Source organism: Carcharodon carcharias, chromosome 12, assembly GCF_017639515.1.
Source record: "Carcharodon carcharias isolate sCarCar2 chromosome 12, sCarCar2.pri, whole genome shotgun sequence".
Lineage (NCBI taxonomy): Eukaryota > Metazoa > Chordata > Chondrichthyes > Lamniformes > Lamnidae > Carcharodon > Carcharodon carcharias.
Window position 1 is genome coordinate 36,687,691 of NC_054478.1, and position 24,290 is coordinate 36,711,980.

Genomic DNA, 24,290 nt, shown 5'->3' on the forward strand with positions numbered 1-24,290 from the left:
GTGTGCAAATGAGGGCAATGCACTTGATATAGTCTACTTGGACTTCAGCAAGGCTTTTAATAAGGTCTGGCATGGGAGACTGATAATGAAGGTAAGAGCTTATGGGATCCAAGGCAATTTGGCAAGTTGGATCCAGAATTGGCTGAACGACAGGAAGCAGAGGGTCATGGTTGAGGGGTGGTTTTGTCACTGGATGCCTGTATCCAGAGGGGCTCCACAGAGATCGGTGTTGGTTCCCTTGCTGTTTGTGGTATATATAAACTATTTATTCTTGAATGTCAGAGGGTTGATCAGTTAGTTCGCGGATGACACAAAAATTGGTGGGGTGGTAAATAGGGAGGAGGATAGCCTTAGATGACAGAAGGGTATAGATGGGCTGGTCAGATGGGCTGATCAGTGGCAAATGGAATATAATCTGGATAAGTGTGAGGTGATGCACTTGGGCAAGACAAACAGGGTAGGGGAATACATGATGAATGGTAGGACCCTGGGAAGTACCAAGGATCAGAGGGACCTAGGTGTGCACGTCCATCGGCCCTTAAGGTAGCAGAGCAGGTGGTTTAGCTGGTAAAGGAGGGATACTTGCCTTTATTAGCCGAGGCATAGAATATAAGAGCAGGGAGGTTATGCTGGAACTGTATAAAGCGCTGGTTAGGCCACAGCTAGAGTATTGCGTGCAGTTCCGGAATCCGCATTATAGGAAGGGTGCGATTGCACTAGAGAGAGTGCAGAAGAGATTTACCAGGATGTTGCCTGGGCAGGAGGGTTTTTGTTATGAGGAGAGATTGGATAGATTGGGGTTATTTTCTCTGCAGCAGAGGAGATTGAGGGGGGAACATGATTGAGGTGTATAAAATTAAGAGGGGCATAGATGGGGTAGAGAGAAGGAGCTTTCCCCCGTGGTGGAGGGATCAATAACCAGGGGGCATAGATTTAAGGTAAGGGGCAGGAGGTTTAGCTGGGATGTGAGGAAGAATTTTTTTGCCAAGAGGGTGTTGGGAACTTGGAACTCACTGCCTGAAAGGGTGGTAGAGGCAGAAACCCTCATAACATCTAAGAAGTATTTGGGTGTGCACTTGCGATGCCATGGCATACAGGGCTATGGGCCTAGTGCTGGAGAATGGGATTAGAATATTTAGGTACTTATTCGACCGGTGCAGACTCGATGGGCCAAAGGGCCTTTCTCTGTGCTGTAGACCTCTATGACTCTATAAGAAACTACAGGCCTCACATGAAACATATTGAGATAATTGTAAGCTGTAACAGTATATTACCTTCAGCTGTATTTAAGCTTTGTGTGTGAAAGACACGAGCGAATGACACATTGCATTAAATTTAAGATAGGTGTGCGAAAATAAATAAGGTTCTTTATTTTTAAACTTACAAAAACTTGCTGCTGTAATTATTTAATTGGGACACTCACTCAGAGGGTAAGAAAGCATTCACCTCTTCCATTTAAACATACTGATCACAGGCAGTAAAAGGAAACACACAAAAGTCCATGACTTTTAGAGGTACACTTGTATTGGAGGCAGCTCAAAGAAAATTCACAAGATTGATCCCTGCGATGAAGGGGTTTGTCTTATGAAATACGTTTGAGCAGGTTGTGTCTGTCCTCACTGGAGTTCAGAAGACTGGGAAGCGATCTTATCGAAATATATAAAATGCTCAGGGTGCTTGACAGGGTAGATGCCAAGGAGATGTTTCCCATGTAGAGGAATCTCGAACTAGGGGCCACAGTTTCAAAGTGAGAGGTCTTTGATTGAAAATGGAGACAAGGAGGAATTTGTTCTCTCAGAGAGTCGTTACTCTTTGGAATTCTCTACCCCAAAAAGCAGTGCACACTAGTCATTGAATATATTCATGAGAATTAGGCAAATTTTTTATCTACAAGGGAATCAAGGGTTATGGGAGGCAGGCAAGAAAGTAGAGTGAAGGGCACAATCAGATCAGCTGGGAGGCAGTGGCATAGTGGTATTATCATTGAATGGTATTCGTGACCCAGGGTAATGCTCTGAGGATGTGGGTTCGAATCCCACCACGGCAGATGGTGAAATTTGAATTTAATAAAAATCTGGAATTAAAAGTCTAATGATGATCATGAAACCATTGCTGATTGTCGTAAAAACTTATCACGTTCAACTAATGCCCTTCAGGGAAGGATATCTGCTGTCCTTACCTGGTCTGGCCTACATGTGACTGCAGACCAACAGGAATGTGCTTGACTCTTAAATGTCCTCTCAATTAGGGATGGGCAATAAATGCTGGCCTAGCCAGTGACGCCCACATCCCACTAATGAATAAAAAAAGCTATGATCTTATTGAATAGTGGGCCAGGCTTGAGGGCCAAATGTCCTCACCGTTTCTTATTTATGTTTTGATGTTCTTATAATCCATTCTTCTGCTTCAAAATAATGATAGTTGCTTGAAAGGGAGAAGGCAAACAATCTGGCTTTTCCTGAATTGGCAACTAATCTGTGGTGGTGCCCAGAAAAGCAAGAGCTTTTTAAACTATAGTGCAAAACCTAATTTTGGTGTCTCGTTATGGTGACTGGCAAAAACAGTGCGTGGCTCTCAACTTTTATCTTGAGCATTTGGGTTCTAAAAATAAGCTTCTGGAGCTGGCATTTTGACAGAGGAATACTGCTGTATTGGTGAGATCCTGAGCAGCTTAAGTACAAACATAGGCCTATACTCACTGTTTCTCTCAATCTCCCATTATCTGGGGTGCTTTATGAGGGTAACAGGACTTCTGAGCTTGCTAATTTGCATAAAAAGGTAACAAGTTAATTCCAAAACTGGTTGCAGCATAGGGATGCAGACAGCCTCTGTTCTTCCTGCATCATTTTTTAATTACTTGCACAAGCTTGGTTGTCAGAAAAAAAATCAGGTCCCCCCTCCATTCACCTCCAAATGCTGAGAGCCTGAAACCAACAGGTGTCCCTCATTCAAGTAACACAAATGCCGAGAACTATGTTGGGGGATATGCTTTCCTCAATTCAAACTCCTTTGCATATACTGGCCTACATACAGGTGGGTACATTCTGTGCAGGCTGGCCACAGGACAGGAAGATACCCAGCTGAAAAATCAGTGGGCAGAAAGTCTAATCCGTAGATATCACAGCAGTGACAGAAAATTCCAGCAGCATAGGCAAGTCAAACATCCCATGGAGACCAGGAGTGATAAATATAAAGGACTCTTATTTAAAAAAGACAGATTTTATATTTAGATATAGAAAAATAAATTCTCATTAATGGAGCTAACTAGGGAAGAGTTCAGTGAATGCTCACCAATTCCTCCAACATCTGGATTTGCAAGGCTGCCACATTTTGAATATATCTACACAGCTGCAAATTAAAATCTACAAAATTCAGCTCACGCTTCAATGCAGTTTTGTTCAGATGATCCAACATAGCACTTTAAAATACTTCAACCAACATTTAGAAAAACAAACTTCACTGGATCAGACAGGCTTTCGGAAGTTTGAAGTTGAACCGAAGCACTGCTGGAACTACATCACATTAGAATAGTCACTGTGGCTCATCAAAAGAACTCCAAACATTTTTAACTATTGCTGTGGAGCAGTGAAAAGACCACCTAGCAAAAATGGAAACAGCTGACTTCAAAAATAGCTCGAATATATGTTAAAAAAAAAACTCCCAAATACTATTTTTGGGAACTGTGCCAAAAAGACTGCAATGAGTAGCATGATATAATGGAGACTTCTTCAACAGTTTTTCAGTGAGATGCATTGCCACTAAAAATGCACATCAGAAGCGATGATTGCAACGGTCTAGTTATTGATGTTGTACATGCATTTTGCAACAGTCAGTCTTCTGAATTTAGGTTTTGCATCGGTTAGAAAAGCTAGTTTTCAACCACCAAAATCCATTTAGTAAAAAAACAAAGTTGATCCCAAATTAGTTCGTTGGAATACAGGAGTAGGAATAGGCCATTCAGGTGGTCGAACCTGCTCCGCCAATCAATACAATCATGGCTGATCATCCACTTCAACGCCTTTCTCCCCACACCATGCCATATTCCTTTATGTCATTAGTACTTAGAAATCTGTCAACCTCTCCTTTAAACATACTCAATGACTGAGCTTTAATTGTCCTGAGGTAGAGGGTCCCAAAGATTCACAACCCTCTGTAAAAAAAAAAAACTCCTCATCTCAGTCCTAAGTGGCTTCCCTCTTAATTTGAATTGTGTCCCCTGGTTCAAGACTCCTTAACCATTGGAAACAATATAACTGCATCTACCCTGTCTATCCCTCAGGCTGAAAATATTTGAATAACTTTATTATTATGACAATATAGAAATACAGAAGTTCTTGTTGGCCTTGAGATGCCTGTACCCTACTAACATCCAGACAAATAAACTCTTCCAGGATGTTGTGGTGTCTCGTCCACGTCTCAAATTATGAGAGCCAAGCCAGTCAATAATAGCAAACTATTTGACTGTGAGGAATATCAGTCATATCTATACTCTCCTCGCTCAACACCTACATACATGCACTTCTTAGAGGAGGGAGCAAAAAACAATCACGAATAGCTCCAATTGATCTTGGCACAGGTCAGGTGTGCTCCTACTTCTGTCCTAATTGTGATCCATTAACTCAGTACAGTACAGGAAATTGAAGTTCGAGCCTTGCAAAAAGTTTGTTCCTTGCATAACACCCTCTTCCAAAAGGATGATGACTGTGACAACTGTTTGCAATATTTTTGCAACTTTAACGTAAAAATGTCCCTAGGCACTTCATAAGTAGGAATAAATGAAAATGCATTTTGAACCAGGAAAAGCGCAGACTAGTATCATGCGTCACATGATGCAGTTACCCATGGAGCTGCTCTCTTGGAAAAGTTTATTAGACTTGCTAATACATTTTCTAGCCCCTTATGAAACAAACTGAGTCAGTGCAATTGCCATATCAGCCCATGGCAGTGACTTCCTGACTCATCCTGACCAGCCACCTTAACCTTGTGTGATGAATGTCTAGTTCATAGTTCATGTTAATATTTCAGAGGTAATGTTTAGCTCTGGCAAAATTGTTGTGAAGGTAATTAAGATGCTGGGCTTTAGAGATTGCCGGAACACCTAAAAAAAAAGCCAGAATAGAAGAGATGGGGGGGGGGCCATAAAACAGCAGGTGGGCTTACTTAGCTGGAGAACTGGAGACGTGAAGTATACACCGCTTGCAAAGAAGTACAGTCCAGAGAGGTGTTGTGTTTTATGAGTTAGAGCTAAATTAATTAAAAAGCATTCTGTGAACCCTGAAAGACTATGTTGCCATGGAGATGGGTGGAGCTTAAGAAGGTTTTTTGGTTTCAATTTACCTGTTTGCTTGGGGCGAGGGGGGGTGGTTGGTTGCAGCCTCATGCGGCTTGCTGCTCACAAAGAAGGCCTGGGAGCTGTTAACAGGTTCCAGACAATTAGGGCTCAGAGAAGTCCTGGGAAGCTGAGAAGGTGGCAGAAGGTCACTGGTTCCATGTTAGGATTCAGAGAAGCCTGGGAGCCATTTATAGCTTGGTGCAACCAGAAGGCTGGAGTTTGGAGAAACCTGGGGCAGTTCCAGCTTAGCGAACCTAGCTGCCTGTGAAAGATCTAGAATTGTGTCAGTAATTAGAGGCAGGAGCGTAGCTTTCTGAATCCTGTGGAACGCAGTCTCAGGTGGAGAGACTGAAACATCAGGAGGTAAGCAGTCATTGAGGTAGTCCAAGTTGGAGTGGCTTTTGAGGAAATTCAGAAGCTAGATCTTCAAAAGTGAAGAGTTGAAATCTCTCGTGAGGGGGAGAGAGTTTTAACGAGATTTTCTGACTCACAGTGGTCACTGACGCCTGGGTCGGTTGCTGAGAAATCCGTGTCTTGGTCACATCTGCCATTTATTGTGCAGTGTGGTGTGTTTGACTATAGTTTACCTATTAATTCATATTTACCTCATGTTAATTCTGAATGTTAGAGTACAAGATTAATATTGGAAATTGTTTTACTTTAACTTTGCATCGTAAAGTTTATTTTGTTTGTTTAAAACCGTGGAATCTTGTGGCATTATTCTCTCAGTGGGTAACAGATTTCTAACTTTGTGTACATGAAACAAAAAGTTACTAATCCCTAACTGGATCATAACACTTGCCACTCTTACCAACTCAAATTCTTACCCTCCCAGAGCTCCCCAGCTATGCTAAGGTTCTCCGGTGTACCACAATCAAGTATATTGAAAGTTAGAATTAAACGAGTTTTGATGAAAATTTTAAAGGTGACAGAGAAGTACAGAAGCAGAGGAGCAAGGCCGAGGTGGCTGAAGGCCAATGTCCCCAATGCTGAGTGAGAGGAATGAAGGGTTTAGACTAAGAGTTGGGTTGGAGAGATTGTAGATGTGATGGGTTAAGGCGCTGGTCTATAATCATGAAGGATTCATACACGAGGCTAAAGATTCTGAATTGAATGTATTGGAAGATGAGCAGCCAGTGTAGATCAGTGACGATGGGAGCAATGGGCAAATAAAACTCAGCACATGAAAAGATGCACAACAGAGTTTTGCATGAGTTTACGGGTGATAGGCCATATTACAATTAAAAACCATCCTGCTAGATATGCTCTGATTGTGTCCATTAAATAACTGTTCGAGAGTAAAGTGGAAGAAATTATCCAGGTTCATAAGTCTTGAAGAGGAAGGCTACTGGATTGATCCCTAACTGAAAAGCCCTTAGCTGTCACAGTTGGCTCAGACAGCTAGATTTTTTCACTCCAGCAAACTGAAAGCTAGAGTTAATGGGAGTGCTTAAAATGTTGTAAGGGGATGAAACATGAACCTTGAGAAAACAGACATCCAAAGACTATAAAGTTGTGAAATGGGTTCTGGAGAAGGATGGAGCGGGTCAGTTGTTAAGAAAACAAGAGCAATGAAGAAATTCTCAGGATGGTGGAGGAGGAAAGATATTGGTGAATATCATCAAGAAAAGGCAACAAGGTTGGACTGGCCATATTCTAAGGCATGAGAACTGGCTGAAGGAGGTAACTGAAGATTAGAGGAATGTAGACCACAAGGGAGGAAGAGAATGGTGGTGTTAAAAAAAACTTGAATTGAAAATGGGAGGCTCCTTTGTGCAACTGAAGAGGAAATTAGCGTGGAGAAATTAGCAGAGGACCTACCCTCAGGCAGATCACTGCTACCTGTTTAGAATGGTGAAGAGACTTCACAGTGTCTATGTAGATAGATTATTTGATTGAGATAGGTTAGGGAACGAAAGGAATCAGGTACACAAGCTATGCAAGGGATAGGATAGATGCAAGTATTTAAAAAAAAATATATATGCAAGGGATTACTGACATGAAAAGCAAATTACCAGCTTAAGATAATCGCAAAATACTGCAGATGCCAGAAATCTGAGACAAAAACAGAAAATGCTGGAAAAACGCAGCAGGTCTAGCAACGTCTGTGGAGAGAGAAATAAAGTTGACTTTTTGAGTCCATATGACCCTTCTTCAGAGCTGAACAGAAGTGGAAATGTGATGAAATTTATACTGTTTAAGGGGGTGGAGCAGATGAAGCTGGATAGAAGGCCAGCGATAGGTGGGGACAAGGGAGAGACTAACAAAGATGTCATGAACTAAAGGACAAAGGGGGCTAAAAAAGGTGCTGATAGTGGTGTAAAGGTAAGGAAGCAGAATGTGATAATAGCAGAACAAGGGTAGCATAGTGTGAAAGAACAACGTAGAACAAGTAACAGATGGCCCTTTGGGGATGGGGTGGTGGAGAAAAAAAGATAGAAAATGGGATACAAGGGGGGACAAAACCATGGATAAATGAATAAAATAAATGGATAAAAATAAAAATGAATGTAGAAAAAAGGGGGATTAAAAAAGAGGTGAGGCTTGTGTGCCGAGTCCAGATCCACTGTCGAAGTTCACAAATCAACTGGATGAGTTCTTTCTATACCTAATATCACCACGTACAAAAAGGGGGTGGTGGATGTCTATTTTGGGATCACTGTATTCTCCTGGAACTTTAAGTTCAGGAAAGGGATTTCCCAGATTTAGTTTCAAACCTGCTTAGATAATCACCTGAGGGGGAGGGGGGGGCAAAAAGTAACAAATGGGAGGGTACATACATTGTCTTGATATCAGGCTTGATGGACCAGCCCATCTTAAAGTATATTCACATGATTGCATGCCTTGCAATACTCAAATTTAAAACCCTGATCCTCATTTTCAAGTCCTTCCACTGCCTCCCCCACCTTTACTTTGGAACTGCCTTCTGGCTGGCACGCCTGCCTGTCCTCAGGTTCCATCTTTTTCTTGTAAAATACCATGGGGCATTTTCTATACTAAAAGTGTTACATAAATGCAAGTTCCTGTAATAGTAGTAGCAATGCACATTATAAAATTCTGTTTGAGAGAGAACACTCAGCACTTGCAATCAGCTACCCTCAGTAATGTGAAAGCTTGTTAAAATCTATAAGAAGCCCCATCCTATCACCACAGCAATGTAGAAAGGATGGGGATGATAGCAGGGTTGAGAGGTTAAGCAGGTGGCAGGATTCTCATGCTGATGCTGCCTACAAAACTTCAAATGAGAAACAAAAAAATGCCAATCTAAGAATATGGAGAAAACACAACCATACAAGTAACTGTGTTTCTAAAAGATGATTCCTTTCCCTCAAATTATACTCTAAATTGGGAACTGTACACTAACAGGGAGCAGTAAAAGCCAGGGGGCAGTTCTCAGAAGTTCCTGGTCACTGCTTGAGTGACATAGCAATGCCTTTAGATACCATTCTCAAGTAACTTTGGAAACTGCATACATCACATTAGTTAAGCATTCAACAAAACACTGAAATTTAATTATCCTTGCTTCTACATGCATCCCACTTTTGAAATATTCTCTACTAAGTGCTGCAGCGTTCATGTACAATATACCTTTCATAAAAATCTGCACATGATCTAGGGTATATGATCACGTAAAATAGTGGCAAACCCTAACCCAACTATTTACTAGCATCCACATGCACAATTTTAACAGAGTAGTTAAGAGCAATCAGGATCGCACATTCTGTTCACTTTTTCTCTTTCCCATTTAAGATAATAGATATCATCCCACTATTAACTTGCTAAGACTGGTTAACTGCACACAAATTACAGATTAAACCTAGTATGTTCCCAGATTGTGCAACTATTAAATCCCATGATTTATTTACCACTGAGCTTTCAAAAAAGTACTTTTAAAATAAAGCGCATATATTTTAGAAAAAGTCGAACACTCGAAAAAACTAGTCCTATTTAAATGGAACAAGTTAAATGACCCGTGACCATGCTGAGTAGACAGATCACAAAGAATGAGTGAAAAGCAGCAAGGCAAGTAATAACATAACTGGGCTGGAGTGCAGTTCCAACTATGCAAGGTACTGAAAAAAATTTCACGAGTAAAAATATTACTAACACAAAAATATAAACAGGAAACAGTTATTTGATCACAGTTTAAACTTACGTTATGACATGGCAGGTGGTTTTTGCTAGGCTGACCAAATCCCGGAGGGAAACTTGGCCAGGCTATCACAATGATTTTGCAATTTGTATTTATGAGAAGGTTTGTGCACTGAAGTCAGAAGTAATGAATCCACTACCACCTTTAGAGACTTTAAAGATTAAATTAAAACATTAACAAAAGAGAAGAAAACTTAAACACACAAGATGTCCACTACACAGTTTTTACATTTAGTTTTATGATAGTTCCCACAAGATTCATACTTAACTAGACTCCCAATTTCATAAGCCTTTCAGGCAAAAATCCAAAACAGATTATTAATCTATAAAACATTCAACAAGGTTACCACAAGCACCTATTGTTGCCGTAAGGGAGATATTTCACACCTTCTCTCTCCCCCTCACTCGACAATGGAACCCTAAAGGCTTTTAACATAACCCTGGTTATTGGAACAGCAAACTTCTCCAGGGTGGCTAGAGGCTTTTTTCACAAGTCTGTTTCACACAGTGTACCTTTCAAGATCTCACATGGTCATCCCCATACAGCGTTCCATCTTTCTTTAAATATATTTTCTCCTTTTTAATTTGTAAATTCCATTGTTTCAACTTGTCTTTTGGAGTTACTTTTCCCAGGATATAAAAATCTTTCATTATGACCGACATTTTGGGAAAAAGAGACATAATAACTTTGCCTTATTTATCTTGCCAGTTGTCGACATCTTACCATGTCCCTTTGAACAGCCAACAACCTCTTCCCTTATCTAAAATTGCAAATTCCATTTTACTTAGCTCATTCATTAGCATTTCAAATACCTCTTTTTTACACTTAACCTCTGATGATTCAAACCTTGCAGTCTAACAGTCTGTTGTGTACTTGAATTATTAACACACTCAGAAACATACACGCAGACAAACATAAGCCTGCTTTAAAGTATCCCCCAGTAATATCAGGAAAAATATGATAGTCACTTCACACTATATTTGACTCCAGCACCACAAGTTAAATACACTCTCTTTCCGCATGTACCCCGCACTCCACTTTCTAAGCTGACCATCTTAAAAAATACACAGAACACATACCTCATGTACAGTACTCCATTCTGGTCAACTTGTCGCTGCCATCCGATCGGAACTTGGACTGCTGGTCCCCCGCCATCTTTTTCACCATCATTCTCATTTCCTCCATTCATTTTTACGTTTCTGCTTGTGACACCTCAAAGATATCAAAAGTCAGATGATATCTTTGGATTTCATGTCATCATGGCCTCTGAAATGTGACCAGATGGTACAGTGCTTGTCCACTGTATAAAAGTCTTCAGGAAGATGTTCCAGCTCAATGAGGAAGCATCTCTTCAAAAGCTCCCATTTTATACAAAGTCACTGCCTCATAATAATCCACATTCATTTAGTGTTGTGGGATGATTCAGAGTGTTTGGAGCTGTAGAGTAGTGCTACATGGAGAGAACACACTGCCTTCTAATCAGGATGCACATGATTCACAAAAACCTTTATTCAGTTCTAAGCTTTAAGAAGGATAATATATGTTTTAACATACAGCAGTTTTATTCAGTTTTTACTGATTCCTGCAGGCTAGTCTTGGTTTTTGAAAGTCATGGTAATCTTCCTATAACTGAACCCATAGTAGGCCACATCCTTCTCTTTAAAGTATATTTTCCAGTCACGTCCAAAATACAGGTGGTTCTCACATTCAACAAAACAGCCTCCTGATTTTGCTTCTCACCAGTTCCATAGCTTTGAATGATTCAGCCTTCATAAAATATCCTGTAAATATATAAGAGTTTAGTTTAGATAACTGAAGATAAATACTCAAGAGCAAAATTAACAATTAGGTCATCAAGAAAATGGCAATAGAGGTGTGCTATAAGATACTTGCATATTATAAACTGATATCCAGTCATGAATTCTAATGAAACACTGCATCAACCCAATACATGATTTAAAACACAAACTTTAACTATTTAGAAAACATTTGAATTATGAAAGCCAGCATTTCTTCTTGCTTTAAGTGATCTTCAAAAGAAGGGAGATTTTTTAATTTAACAAATATAGTGTTGTCAACAACAAATAACTTGAATCAGCATTTAAACTTCTCCAACTTCATACTCTAAGCCCCTTTACTCCAAATAAAACAGCATCAGAAGCCAGCACTGACACTGCATAATGTCAAATGTTTGATTCTTTTTATTTGAAGAATTTCTTCATCAATTCACTTAAGACTTTTGTTTGGGATTTAATCATGTTAAAATTCCAATAATACATTATGTATTCAGCCTGTTTCATTGGTAAATCAAAACAATCTTTCAATACTATAAATGCAAACCTTAGAATACCTTCAAAAATAGTGTAGGACATTGTGGCACACAATTATTTAAGGCAGTTCAGGTTAAAAAAAATGACAAAAACACAGCTGTTATTGTGAAAAGAGTACTTATTCAGCTAATTAACCAAAAAACTACCACAGCATATTCAGGGTCTGCCTTCCACTTCAAATGCAGTGAATCAGCAAGTTATGGGTTCCAACCTTAGTCCTGAACATGAGTACACAATCTAGATTGATATTTCAACATGTTGCAGAGCGATTTGTTGCAGTGTGGGAGATGGGGTCTTTTGTAGATGTTAAATCTCATGTTTACCCTTTCAGGTGGACACAATTGACTGCTTAGCACAATTCATAGTCATAGACTGGCCAACACTCCTCCCTCAGCCAAAATCACTGGGTTGTGTTCAGCACAAAGTGACTGCCATGTTAATCTCCATAAATAACAGCAGACTGCACTTCAAAGGGAACATATACATAAGAAAGGGCAAACAGACAGGTGAGAGAGAGAGAGAGAATCTACAAATCAAGAAATGATACAGATTTCCAGTAAATAACCGGAAGGAAACCATGTTGACAAGACACATTTGTCAGCGAGGTTTCAAAATTAGTTGCAGTTAGAGTTACTAAATGCACACCCATTTGTCATTGTACAAGGTCTTTTTCTCTCTCTCTGAGTTTCAAAGTTTGGCTTGATGAAGTAGGTCACATAAAAGCAAAACAAAAGGTGCCAAATGTGAAGTCCTGCAATTTGGAAATAAATCTCATACTTGTGGTACTTAACAATAACTATGGAGTGACAGGGCATGTTGCATTCTATGATAGTGTTAGAGCTCACTGCTAGAATCTAAAAATATTACAAACAAATTGCTGCAAAAATGTACTGAAACTGTTTGCTGACTTTTTCTTCTTTCATGGGATGTCAGCATTGCTGACATCTGTTGTGGATGGGGTGCCAATCAAGTAGGCTGCTTTGTTTTGGATGGTATTGAGTTTCTTGAGTGTTGTTGGAGCCACACTCATCCAGACAAGTATTCCACTGCAATCCTGACTTATGCCTTGTAGGTGGTGGACAGGCTTTGGGAATACGAACAAACGAATTATGGGGAGTCGGCCACTCGGCTCCTCAAGGCTGCTCCGCCATTCAATAAGATCACGGCTGATCTGATTTTAACCTCATATTCCTGCCTACCCCCAATAACAATTCACCTCCTTACTTATCAAGGATCTATTAACCTCTGCTTTGATCACCTTCTAAGGAAGAAAATTTCAAACTCTCTCAACGTACAGAAATTTTTTTTCCTCATCTTTGTCCTAAATGGGCGACCCTTTATTTTGAAACAGTGACCCCGGTTACACTAGGTTCTCCCACAGGAAGTAACATCCTTTCCACATTTACCCTGTTAAGTCTCCTCAGGATCTTATATGTTTCAATCAAGTCGCCTATTATTCTTCTAAACTCCAGTGGATACAAGCCTCACAAGTCCAGCCTTTCCTCATAAGTTAACCTGTCCATTCCAGGTATTAATCTAGTAAACCTTCTCTGAACTATTTCTATTACATTTACATCTTACCTTAAATAAGGAGGCCAATAGCATGTACACAGTATTCCAGATGTGGTCTCACCAATGCCTACATAACTGAGTATAACCTCCCTCCTCTTGTATTCAATTCCCCTTGCAATAAACAATAACATTCTATTGGCTTTGTTAATTACTTGCTGCACTGCATACTAATTTTCTGCGATTCATGCACTAGGACATCCAGATCCCTCTGCATCTCAGAGCTCTGCAATCTCTCATCATTTAGATAATATGCCTCTTTTTTATTCGTCCTGCCAAATTGGACCTCACATTTTACAACATTATACTCCATTTACCAGATCTTTGCTCACTCACCTACCTATATCCTTTTGCAGCCTCCTTATATCCTCCTCACAATTTACTTTCCTATCCACCTTTGTGTCATCAGCAAACTTAGAAACCATATCACCCAAATTATTTATATAAATTGTAGAGTTGAGGCCCCAGAACTGATCCCTGTGGTAGACCATAGTTGTGGCAGTTGGTGAGTTATTTGTTGCAAAAGGTCAAGTCTCTGACCTGCTCCTGTAGCAAAAGCATTTTTTAAAATTCTTTCTTGGGATGTGGGCATCTCTGGCAAGGCTGGCAGTGTTGCCATTCCTAATTGCCCTTGAACTGAGTAGCTTGCCGGGCCATTTTAAAAGTCAATTTAGAGTCAACCAGATTGCTGTGGGTCTGGAGTCACATATAGGCCAGTCCGGGTAAGGTTTAAAGACCCCTTGAAGGACGTTAGTGAACCAGTAGGGTTTTCACAACAATTAATGACAGTTGTCATTATCCCATTATTGAGACTAGCTTTACGTTTCAGATTTATTAATTGAATTTAAATTCCACCAGCTGGCACAGTGAGATTTGAGCCCATACCCTCAGAGCAAAAGCCTGGGCCTCTTGATTACTAGTTCAGTGACATTATCACTACACCGCCATCTCCCCATCATGGCAAGTCCAATTAAATATCTGGTCAGTAGTAACCCAACACCCCCTCACCTACCCTAAGGAACTCCTGCAGCAATGTTCTGGGGCTGAGATGACTGGCCTCCAACAACCTCACAACCATTTTCCTCTGTGCTAGATATAATTCCAATGCAGAGTTTTTCCTAAAATCCCAATGACTTCAATTTTGCTAGGACTTGGTCAAATACTGCCTTGAAGCCAAGGGCAGTCATTCTCATCTCATAAGTTCAGCTCTTTTGTCCATATTTGGACCAAGGCTTTAATGAGGTCAAGAACAGAGTAGCCCTGGCAAAACCCAAACTGAGCATCGCTGAGCAAGTGCTGTTTGATAGCACTGTTGATGCCACCTTCCATCACTTTGCTGATGATTGAGAGTAGACTGCTGGGGTGGTAATTGGCTGGATTTGATTGGTCTTACTTTTTGTGGATACAACATACCTGGGCAATTTTCCACATTGTTGAGTAAATGGCAGTGTTGTAGCTCTACTGGAACAGCTTGGCTTGAGGAACAAATGAACAAATGCTACTTAGTACTCCCACCAGGATGTTGTCGGGTGCCATATCCTTTGCTGTACCCAGTGCCTTCAACCAGTTCTTGATGTCACATGGAGTGAATCGAATTGGCTGAAGACTGGCACCTGTGATGCTGAGGACCTCAGGAGGAGGCATTTCTGGCAGAGGATGGTTGCAATTGCTTCAGCCCTGTCTTTTGTACTGTGTGCTGGGCTCCCCCATCATTGAGGATGGGGATCTTTGTAGAGCACCCTCCTCCAGTTAGCTGTTTAAGTATCCACCACCTTTCACGACTGGATTTAGTAGGGCTGTAGAGCTTTGATCTGATCTGTTGGTTGTGGGATCACTATGGGATAGTATGATGTTTGGTATGCTTATAGTCCTGTGCTGTAACTTTACCAGGTTGGAACCTTGTTTGTAGGTATGGCTGGTGCTGCTTCTGGCATGCTTGCCTGCACTCTACATTGAGCCAAAACTGATCCTCTGGCTTGATGGTAATGGTAGAGTGAGTGATATGCTGGGATATACGGTTACAGATGTGATTGACCACTGACTTTACAATATCTATACAAGTGGGTAAAAATGTCAGCTTCTGGAGTTCCAAAATTGATGTTCTGACTTCTTCTGAAACATTAACACATGCAGCATCTATGACCAATATATAAGCATTTTATCATGAAGGCATCTCATCACTGGGGTCCTCTTTATGATAAGCATGTTGGGGAAAGTCATTATTGGCTTTTTTGTTGCTGTTGATTTTTGTATATTTTCCTGAATACTTAATGATATTTTCCATGGTATTGAATTAAAGTTTTCACCTGGTTGTGTATGGTGGATGAACATGACTTGGTTGGTAATGTCACAGCACTAACTATTTACACCCATTCAGCTCACTTACATTTTCTAAGCAAATGTCCTCAGCAACGTCACTGGCACTTATTCTCTGAATAAAAATCAACAGAAAGCAGTGCACATCTACATCAAAATTATTTTCAAGAAAGAGTTTCTGATGGGAAGACTCCCTCTGATTTTGTTAGGTGTGCTTTATGAAATGCAAATATTAAATTTAAGAACATATTTTTCCTCGTCTTGCTTTCAATTGCCAAATGCTAAAAAGATGGACAAGTTTAACAGCAACTACTACTTTGAAACAATATGGATCGAAATCAATGCTTCAATTTGATAAAATAAATATATACAATCAAAGGCCTTTTCTGGTTATTTAGGAGAAGGTTGGAATTTTTGACAAGGTGATAGGAACAAGACAAGACGAATCAACTCAGCACATATTGTTGAGAGGTTCAATTCCCTTGTCCTCTGTGGTTTGTTTTTCTTTATTCCATGCTGAAGAATATAGAATTCATTTTGATCTGAGAAGGCTATGAAGCTTTCCATTCTTACAGTGTGGAAGTACTTTAAAAAAAAATATATATAGCCGTTAGAGGACGAAAAGTGTTGTAACCTGACCTTAACATAAAACGTACTGTATACCAAAGCTATGCTCAACTTTTTGGACTTCTGTAAATTTTTGGGGGAAGTTTTACAGATGTTATAGAAAAGTGATAAGCTGTTCGATTATTGTGCTCTTTACTACAGAAATAAAATACTTAACATCGAAGGCAAAATAGTGGTTGCTGAGCAAAAAGATAAATTAATTGAGGAGTTGGGCAAAAGGAGAGGAAGACAGACCAAAGGCATGTTCAGGAGAGAAGAGTTATGAGCTATGTCTTTAATTGCAGGGAGAGTGCTTGGAAGGCCACAGAGATCTAGCTGTGTATTCCACAAAAGCAGTAGAATAATATAATGCATTCTGGCTTAAGATAACATAAAACAGACACATGCATATCCAATACCAAGTAACAATTATTTTACCTGGTCCCTGCAAAAAAAAGGAAACAGGAGAATCCAGCTAATCTATTAACAATTCCATTTCGAAACAGAATCTTTGTGCCCTCAAGGATGTGAAATCACCATTTTTCAATCATTACCATAAGGGTAAAGGGGAAGGGATGTCAGATTGAAATTAAAAATCAGAGTGACGGATAAAAGTAAAAACAAATCTTAGTTAAAATGGCTCCATTTAAGAAAACACAGAAAGATGACAGACCTGCACAAGTAAAACAATTTTACAGGAAAGGAAAAACAATGCTTTGAGAAGAAATAAGTGTTTTTAGGCATACCATGCTCATAGTAGTCTGCTTTTGGATCGTTAATTACCCTATAGCTACAGAATATGGCACTTAAGGTACATGGCATCTCCAACATATTCTCCTGTCTATTTCAAAAGGTAGTATATACACCACACTCTGGGGGCCTGGGCTAATGATCCAGGGACAAGTTCAAATCCCATCACAGCAGCTGAGGTACTCAAATTCAGTTAAATAAATAAACCTGGAGTAAAAAGTAATGGTGACCAAGGAGCTACTGAATTGTTGCAAAAACCCATTATTTTTCTCGGGTATCATTGGCCCCATTCGCATCACTTATGCTTTTCATGATGTTGACTGGAACTGGGGTTCTCTCATATATGGTGAGCTTTCACAAAGAAAGGGACGTACCTATTAACTTTCTTCATGTATAAAAACCCACTTCACTCATTATTGTTTAGTAATATAGATTTCTTCCATTTCTAAATACATATAAATAAGTTTAGTCTCAAATAATAGCCAGTGTGCGCAAAATATTGAAACTGAGCTGCAAACTGGCCATTGGATGGCACATAACAAGCCTGCCTTGCAATCAGTAGCATAAAAGTGGAAACTACAGAAAAATACTTACTTTGCAAAAATGTTATGGTTTGGACATGTGGTTGCTCCACAGAATATTTAATTATCAATACTGGTTGATCTGTACCTGGTAATATGTCAATTTACACTGCATATAATGAAGCCATAGAAAGGGAACCAATCTTAGAATAGATCGGAATCCTACAGTTTGAAAAAATATGAATATTTCAACTATTTCAGAAAACTGACCTCAGTTCCCCGAAAACTTGCCAGATATCTTTTTTATTATAAAATGTAATTTATGTATTTGTCAAGAATACTTTAAACTAACGATCACAGTTGAAATGTTATTAGGGAAGGGAAAAGAATAAATCCTGCACAATACACAAACAAACTTTTGAAAATAACCTACTGTAGATAGAAACATGATAGAAGGCTGATATTACCTGTTGAAAGTAAATTATTTTACTCTTTACAATTAAGAAATTTGTTTCATAGCTGAATACACATGCTTCATCAGAAAAACTACTTCAATGCTATGTTGATCATTATTTGGGACAGATAACATAACTAAGCTCATTTTAAACAATTATCTTGCCAGATGGGTTTTGTAATTTTTGAAATACAAACATCAACTCTTCCTTTTTCTCCACCACACAAAAGCAGATTAAACAAGATAACCTTTAACTAGGAGGTCCAAAGTTTGGAATTCTGAAGTGTTGGAAGCAGAAATGACCCTGCCAAATAAATTCAAAAGTTTCAGCCCATGGTATTACAGTGCTAGCATGTGATAACATGTACATAACTAGTCTAAGTATTATAAAATGTATTATGTTAGATGTTTGTTTCTAAATGCAAAAGCTGGTGGATCTTCTCCAAACCATATACCTTATTTGACAAAGGGGTAACAAAAATGCACAGCAATGATCAGTGCATTTTATTTAGCCAGAATCAGAATAGAATGTCTGGCCCCATAAATTGGTGACTGAGGAAAGCTTTAAAAGCAAAATATTTGCACACAAAAGCTTTGTCTTCACAGATTGCAGGAATAATACCTACACTTGTGAAACTTTAAGATCAGTTTTCACTGACAAATGGCAGATTCTTCATGGATCAGTAGATCAGTAAAAATTGATTTACTCCCAAATTTGAGACACACCACCCTGAAATTTCCCATTATTTTCTTCCCAAAAATCACAATGCAGAGCACAGAGCCTTGACCATGTTATTAAAACAGAAACACCGTATACAATATTGCACTTTAGACCATAACAAAAAAATTAATTATATTTGTGCCTCATGATACTATGGTGGTGTGGCGTTACTTTAAATAAACACTTCAGCAGGGCATAATACATTCACAAATACAATAACTATTTTACTGCTAAAAAAGCTGGACAGTACACTTTGTAATAATGAAAACTTATTACTTTTGGGACTGCCAATGAGGCCATAAAAGTTATGTTTGTGAGCAGTATAAATAATTGGTGATTCCATAATGTTCAAGGTAAAAATGAATTTTACTAATTTAATTGGAACTTTCATTGTTTCATCAGGCATTATTTTCCCCCTTGGTGATTCCCCACTCCAATTTTTGTGGTCAATAAAAAAGTGAAAAACAGACAAAGATATTCACATTGGTAATAAAACTTATTTTAAAGGTTCTTATTGGTATTCCTGCAATTTTATACAATATTCATTGCACTCTGACCATTTAAACTAGATATATTTCTTCAACTTAACGTTCATAGGGTAAGTCCAGCAAGGAAAACTTCTAATATGTAGATCTGCAGGTCCTGATCAGAAGCATGCTCCAAAAGAGGCTTCTGTTATGATCGGGATGGGAGGAGCAAGGAGTTGATCTAGCCCCACTACTTCACAGGTCGCACCATTACTTTAAAAATTTGATTCACTCACCAAAATGTCAGTTATTTATCTTTGTTAATGTTACCCAAAATAAAATAGCTTTAAAGCATGCTTCTTTCAAGAAACAACAAAGTTATAAGTTTATAAAACTAGTCTCGTCGTATAGAAAGGTAAAGCTTATTAACATGTTCCAGTATGGAACATGAAAGCATGCTAATTACTATTTAGTGATACCCTGAGAGAGCGACACACACACACACCAGCACTGCCCACCGCCACCTTCCCCCCCCCAACCACCACAAAGAAACAAAAATAGAGGAACTCTGCCAAAGGTTAAAAGTCAATGGTTCAAGGGGAAAGGAAAGATGGTGGAGCCCTTGAAATGATGTTTGGGTTGTGCATTGTGTCTCAGCGCTGATCTATGAAACAGTCTATGACTCCTGCACTTTTTTTCAGGCAGGCTCAAAGCACACTTGCAGGTACTCTATTCCAGCATGACGCAATTTAGGAGCAGCTTATATTCACTTCCAGCTGTGGGCTGGCTCTGGAATGCAAAAAGGCTGCTGTCTTCCTTTCACAAGCAGTTGGTCCTTTCTCCTCTCAAAGCAAAACCAAAACCAACTTTTAAACAGTTTTTCCAGGCATGTTTTTTTCCAGAGCCATAACCTACCACATGACCCCTTTTGTACACAGTCCACCAGGGTCAAGAGGTTTCCAGCTTCATTAAAACTGCTGAATTACCTCTTCTTGTAAAAGGATGATTTTCCAGGAATAATATCAAAGTTCTGCATTAGCCCTCAAAGGGACAGTGCTTTTTAAAACACAAATTCTTCCAGAATGTTCTTAGTCATTGAAAATGAACCATTTTCTGCGAGTAAAGTGTTCATGACACTTCCAACTTTGGTTATTGACAAAAATCATCACCACTACCTTACTCCACCGACCTTGGTTGGATTTTTAGCAAATCTAGTTGTTTCTTCAATCATCTCAGACATTAATCTTTTTCTTTCTGAACTTTCACTCTTCTTAAAAAGTGCAAATCCAATATTTCATGCTGCTGATCAGTACAGTGCTGCTCGAGGCATTTTTCATCCTGGTTAGCAAGATCATGTTGACATGTAGATAGCAAATTGCCATATTGAGTACTGTGATCAAGCTAGCATAGTTAGATGACAGCATAATCTACAATGAAGAGTTGGAAAGTACAGGTCTCTTAGGTGAGTATTAAATTGCAAATCAGATGATCCAAACCGATATTTCATCTGATTGTATTAACAAAGATTTATCTCAAAAAATAACTATGTTCCACTGCTTCACTTTACCTATAGTCACGTTCAAAATGAGAAAGTCTCATAACTGCCAGTCAATTATTTTCAACTTTTAAAATATCCTTGTTATTTCTTTCTTGCAGGAGTTGTCTTAAGAATGGACACTGAGCAGATGATGTCCTAACCATTTACATTATGACTTGGGTTTGGGAGCTAAAGGCAGACTGCTCAAATGTGCATTGATGCCAAAAATAGAGTTAGTTGAATCTGAGGATCTAACTTAGGAACTATAAAATAAGTTGGAGAACTTATGCAAGTGTGCAGAACAACGACAGGTCAAATTTAATGCAAACAAAGTGCTGCAGACAGATTGAAAAAAACTTTCACAAACGATTGAGACACATCTGAGAATTGAAGTATGCTCGACATCCAACCAGTGCATGATGAAAACCTGGAGAGGATGAGTCACCCTAGATTTAGAAGCAATAGGCCATGTTTTACTAATCCAGTGGAATAATTCAAGGATTATCTCTATGTCTCAACATATCCTCCAATATTTACATAGAGCTCCAGCATTCATAATGCTTCAAATAGTATTTCCTCACTGTGTGGGATTTATTCTACACATTGAGTAAGGTCTGTTATCAAATTGGGCAGAGTAAGAGGGAAGATGTAATGAAAAATCACTTTAAGTGGGGTATTTAACTCTGCCATAGAACAAAGATTTATTCTAATGCTGCATTACTTGTTTATTTTCGTAATCACGAGGCACATGCCCCTCTCCTGCTAAGGCAACATATAAGTACGGAATCACAGAGAAATTCAGTTCTTTTATAAGGATAGCATGAACAATGCCTATACAGACAGGCAGAACAAAAGAAAAACTTCAATGAATCAGAGGCACCTTACAGAAGCTGTTAAGAAATCGAACACAATTTCCAATTTGTTAGTCCTCTACTTGGACTGTTACATTGCAAAAGCAAACCAAATCAGAAGGCTAGGCTTATACATTTTCAGTGAAACTACTGACTAATAAGAAAACAGAATTCAATTAACATTTTAATTTCAGTCAGAGCTCCACCATCTCATTTTTCTCCTGTGACCAATGAGTCAAGAAAACCACGATTCCTGCTCAACCACAATATTCCAGAACCCAAGGGTGTGCACGAGAAAAACTGAGCTAGGAGGTTTAATTGGAACGATCTGATGAATAGGCACAAAGAGAGCTGCCATACTAGTTGCGCGACCCACAATTAGCCTGAATGCACAGATTCAGTAAACATTATTTCCATGGAATGGAGGAAAGCAATCAAAATTAAAAGGATAACTTTGACAACTTCCCTCAGAATTTCAAATCAAGACATTTTCGCTTGCTGATCTTGAAGTGGCCTGATTGTTTGGAAAAGTATTTTTGGCTCTGAAATAACTTTTTTGGCCTTGTGAGGTCAAAGTTTTTGAGGCCACAGTTAAAATAAAAGACTCCTTTGGGTGGGCAGCACAGCAATACAAGTCATGGGTAGCTGCAGGAAGGGTATACTTAGATAGAATTTTCCGAGTAACAAGCCAAAACCTTTCTACCTGTTCTTGGAAAAAAAGTTGTTAGATCTCATCAATCCTTTAAGCAGCAGCTTTGGTTGACACCACCTGGATACAGAGATCTCTAAAGTGTACATTCAGATAACTAAGGAGTGCTTTGTTAATATCAAAAGAACACCAGTCTGATGCATTTCTGATTGAATTAAAGCAAATTTAATTTCTTATGCAAGTATAGCCATCAAGCTGAGAGATGGAAACTTGCTCACCCCTCATCAGTATTATGCTCTTGCAAGACAGCTGTACACCCTTCACTTCACCCCCAACATCGTTGAACCAAAGGATCACAAAGAGCAGTATCCAACTGATCAGTGTCTTTATCATTTCTGGACTTTTCCAATACTATTCTCAGCAGCCTGAGTTCCATACTATACTGACTGCAACTTGGTCCATCCTTGTATCCTACCTTGTGCTAACTACTATAAGCTTCCCATCCCCGAAAGATTGGATTCCAGCATGTTGCTGGAGCTGGAATTTGATGCTATTTTTCTGTTGCTCTTCTGAGATGAATCATGGGCAGCGTTAAGTAGTTGGCTGCTTGTACAGCAAGATGTGTAGCTCAATTGATCTTCTGGTTTTCCTCTTTGTAGCAAGTGCTCAACTTGCACTTAGCAAAGCCCCAGGGCTTCCCATTCCCCCAAAATTGGATTATAATTCCTGACCCTCAAATCCCACAATAACCTTGCAGCAATATCTAGCCTGCATTTCAAGACCTCTGTACACCTGACTGGCTTTCTTCTCATCCCTTCTTTTCTTCATTGGCAGGTCGTTCAGCTCTGAAATACAGTACTATTTATAAACAGATTGGTTTTTTTTGGTCTTACTTTTTTGACTTACTGGCCTAGCATTGTGATATGCTTTCCCTAAATCCTTCTGTTTTGCCAGCTCTCTCCTTCCTTTATATGCCTCCCCAAAACTATTTATTTGATCATGTCTATGATTACTTCGTCAAACTCTTTCCCTACCACTAGTCAGCATTTGTTTTCAGTTCTGTGGCACCATGCGATGCTTTACTATGTTGCAGAGGCTATATAACTGCAAGTTGTTCTTACTGGGTCTTTAATGCACAGGAACTTACACTCATGAATGTCAAAAAACATAATGCATTTTAAGCAAACTGGATGTGGGCCTGAACCCCTGATTGCCCACATGATGAGTTACTGATCTGAACTGTTGCAGCATGGAACTTTGCGAGGTGTAGGTCAACCATTTCCTATGTCAGGGGAAAAACCAGGAACTCAACTATCATGAACCACACATCTGCCCATACTAGCATCCAGCTATATAACACTGCCCAAGACTCATTTCAGAAGAACAATAGAAAAATAGCACCAAATTCCTGCTCTAGTAATGGTTATGTGCTTCCATTCAGAACCCAAGAATTGAAGCTATAGGTGTTTCGAAGGATACAAGTGAAGGGGAAAAGACAGTCCACTAGCAGCTCCCAGGCTATTAATAGCCAACGGCTGAAATTTTCCTTCGCAATGAGAATCACTGCCTTTGTGTGAATTTTCTAGTTTCCCAAAAGTCATTTTTGAGGCTCAAATTAGTTTATTTTTGATATCAATTGTGGACAATTTGTGCTGCAACCTCATTCTGACTAGAAATTGGTTAAGGCAGCTAATTTTTAGTAAAAGTCATGTAGTCAAAGCAAATCTATTTTGGAATCAATGTAGGTCTCTCTGGTCACAGGACATGGTGCTAATCCTACCATGGTACAAATGCTAATTGGAGTAACTCATCATGTGGGCAATCAGGGGTTCAGGCCCACATCCAGTTCGCTTGAGGTTCTTTGGTGGGTCAAGCCTACCTCAATGTTTGATGATTTTTAAGGCAAGATGGAAGAATTGTCTTGGATGAGGCCTGTGCTCTTACTCTAGTTAAATGGATTGCATAGACTTGTCAACTTATAACTAGTTGGTTCTTAAAATTTTGATGACCTCTTGACCCAATAGGTTAATTCCC

General features: G+C 39.2%; 1 protein-coding gene across 8 annotated transcripts in view; it reads right to left on the reverse strand.

Annotated features, from left to right (window-relative positions):
* The window catches only part of LOC121284806 (methyl-CpG-binding domain protein 5-like), a 261,093-nt gene that overhangs the window by 133,265 nt on the left and 103,538 nt on the right, over positions 1 to 24,290 (reverse strand). For 7 of the 8 annotated variants that reach the window (XR_005944549.1, XR_005944548.1, XM_041200520.1 and 4 more), the window contains exon 2: positions 10,565 to 11,266. Coding sequence is in view for 6 of the 8 variants with exons in the window: in XM_041200520.1 (XP_041056454.1) it covers positions 10,565 to 10,674 (110 nt within the window). In the remaining 2 variants the exon portion in view is untranslated. Of the gene's footprint in view, positions 1 to 10,564; positions 11,267 to 20,408; positions 20,548 to 24,290 lie in introns of those variants that run through there. The other variant, XM_041200517.1, reaches the window with a different exon arrangement.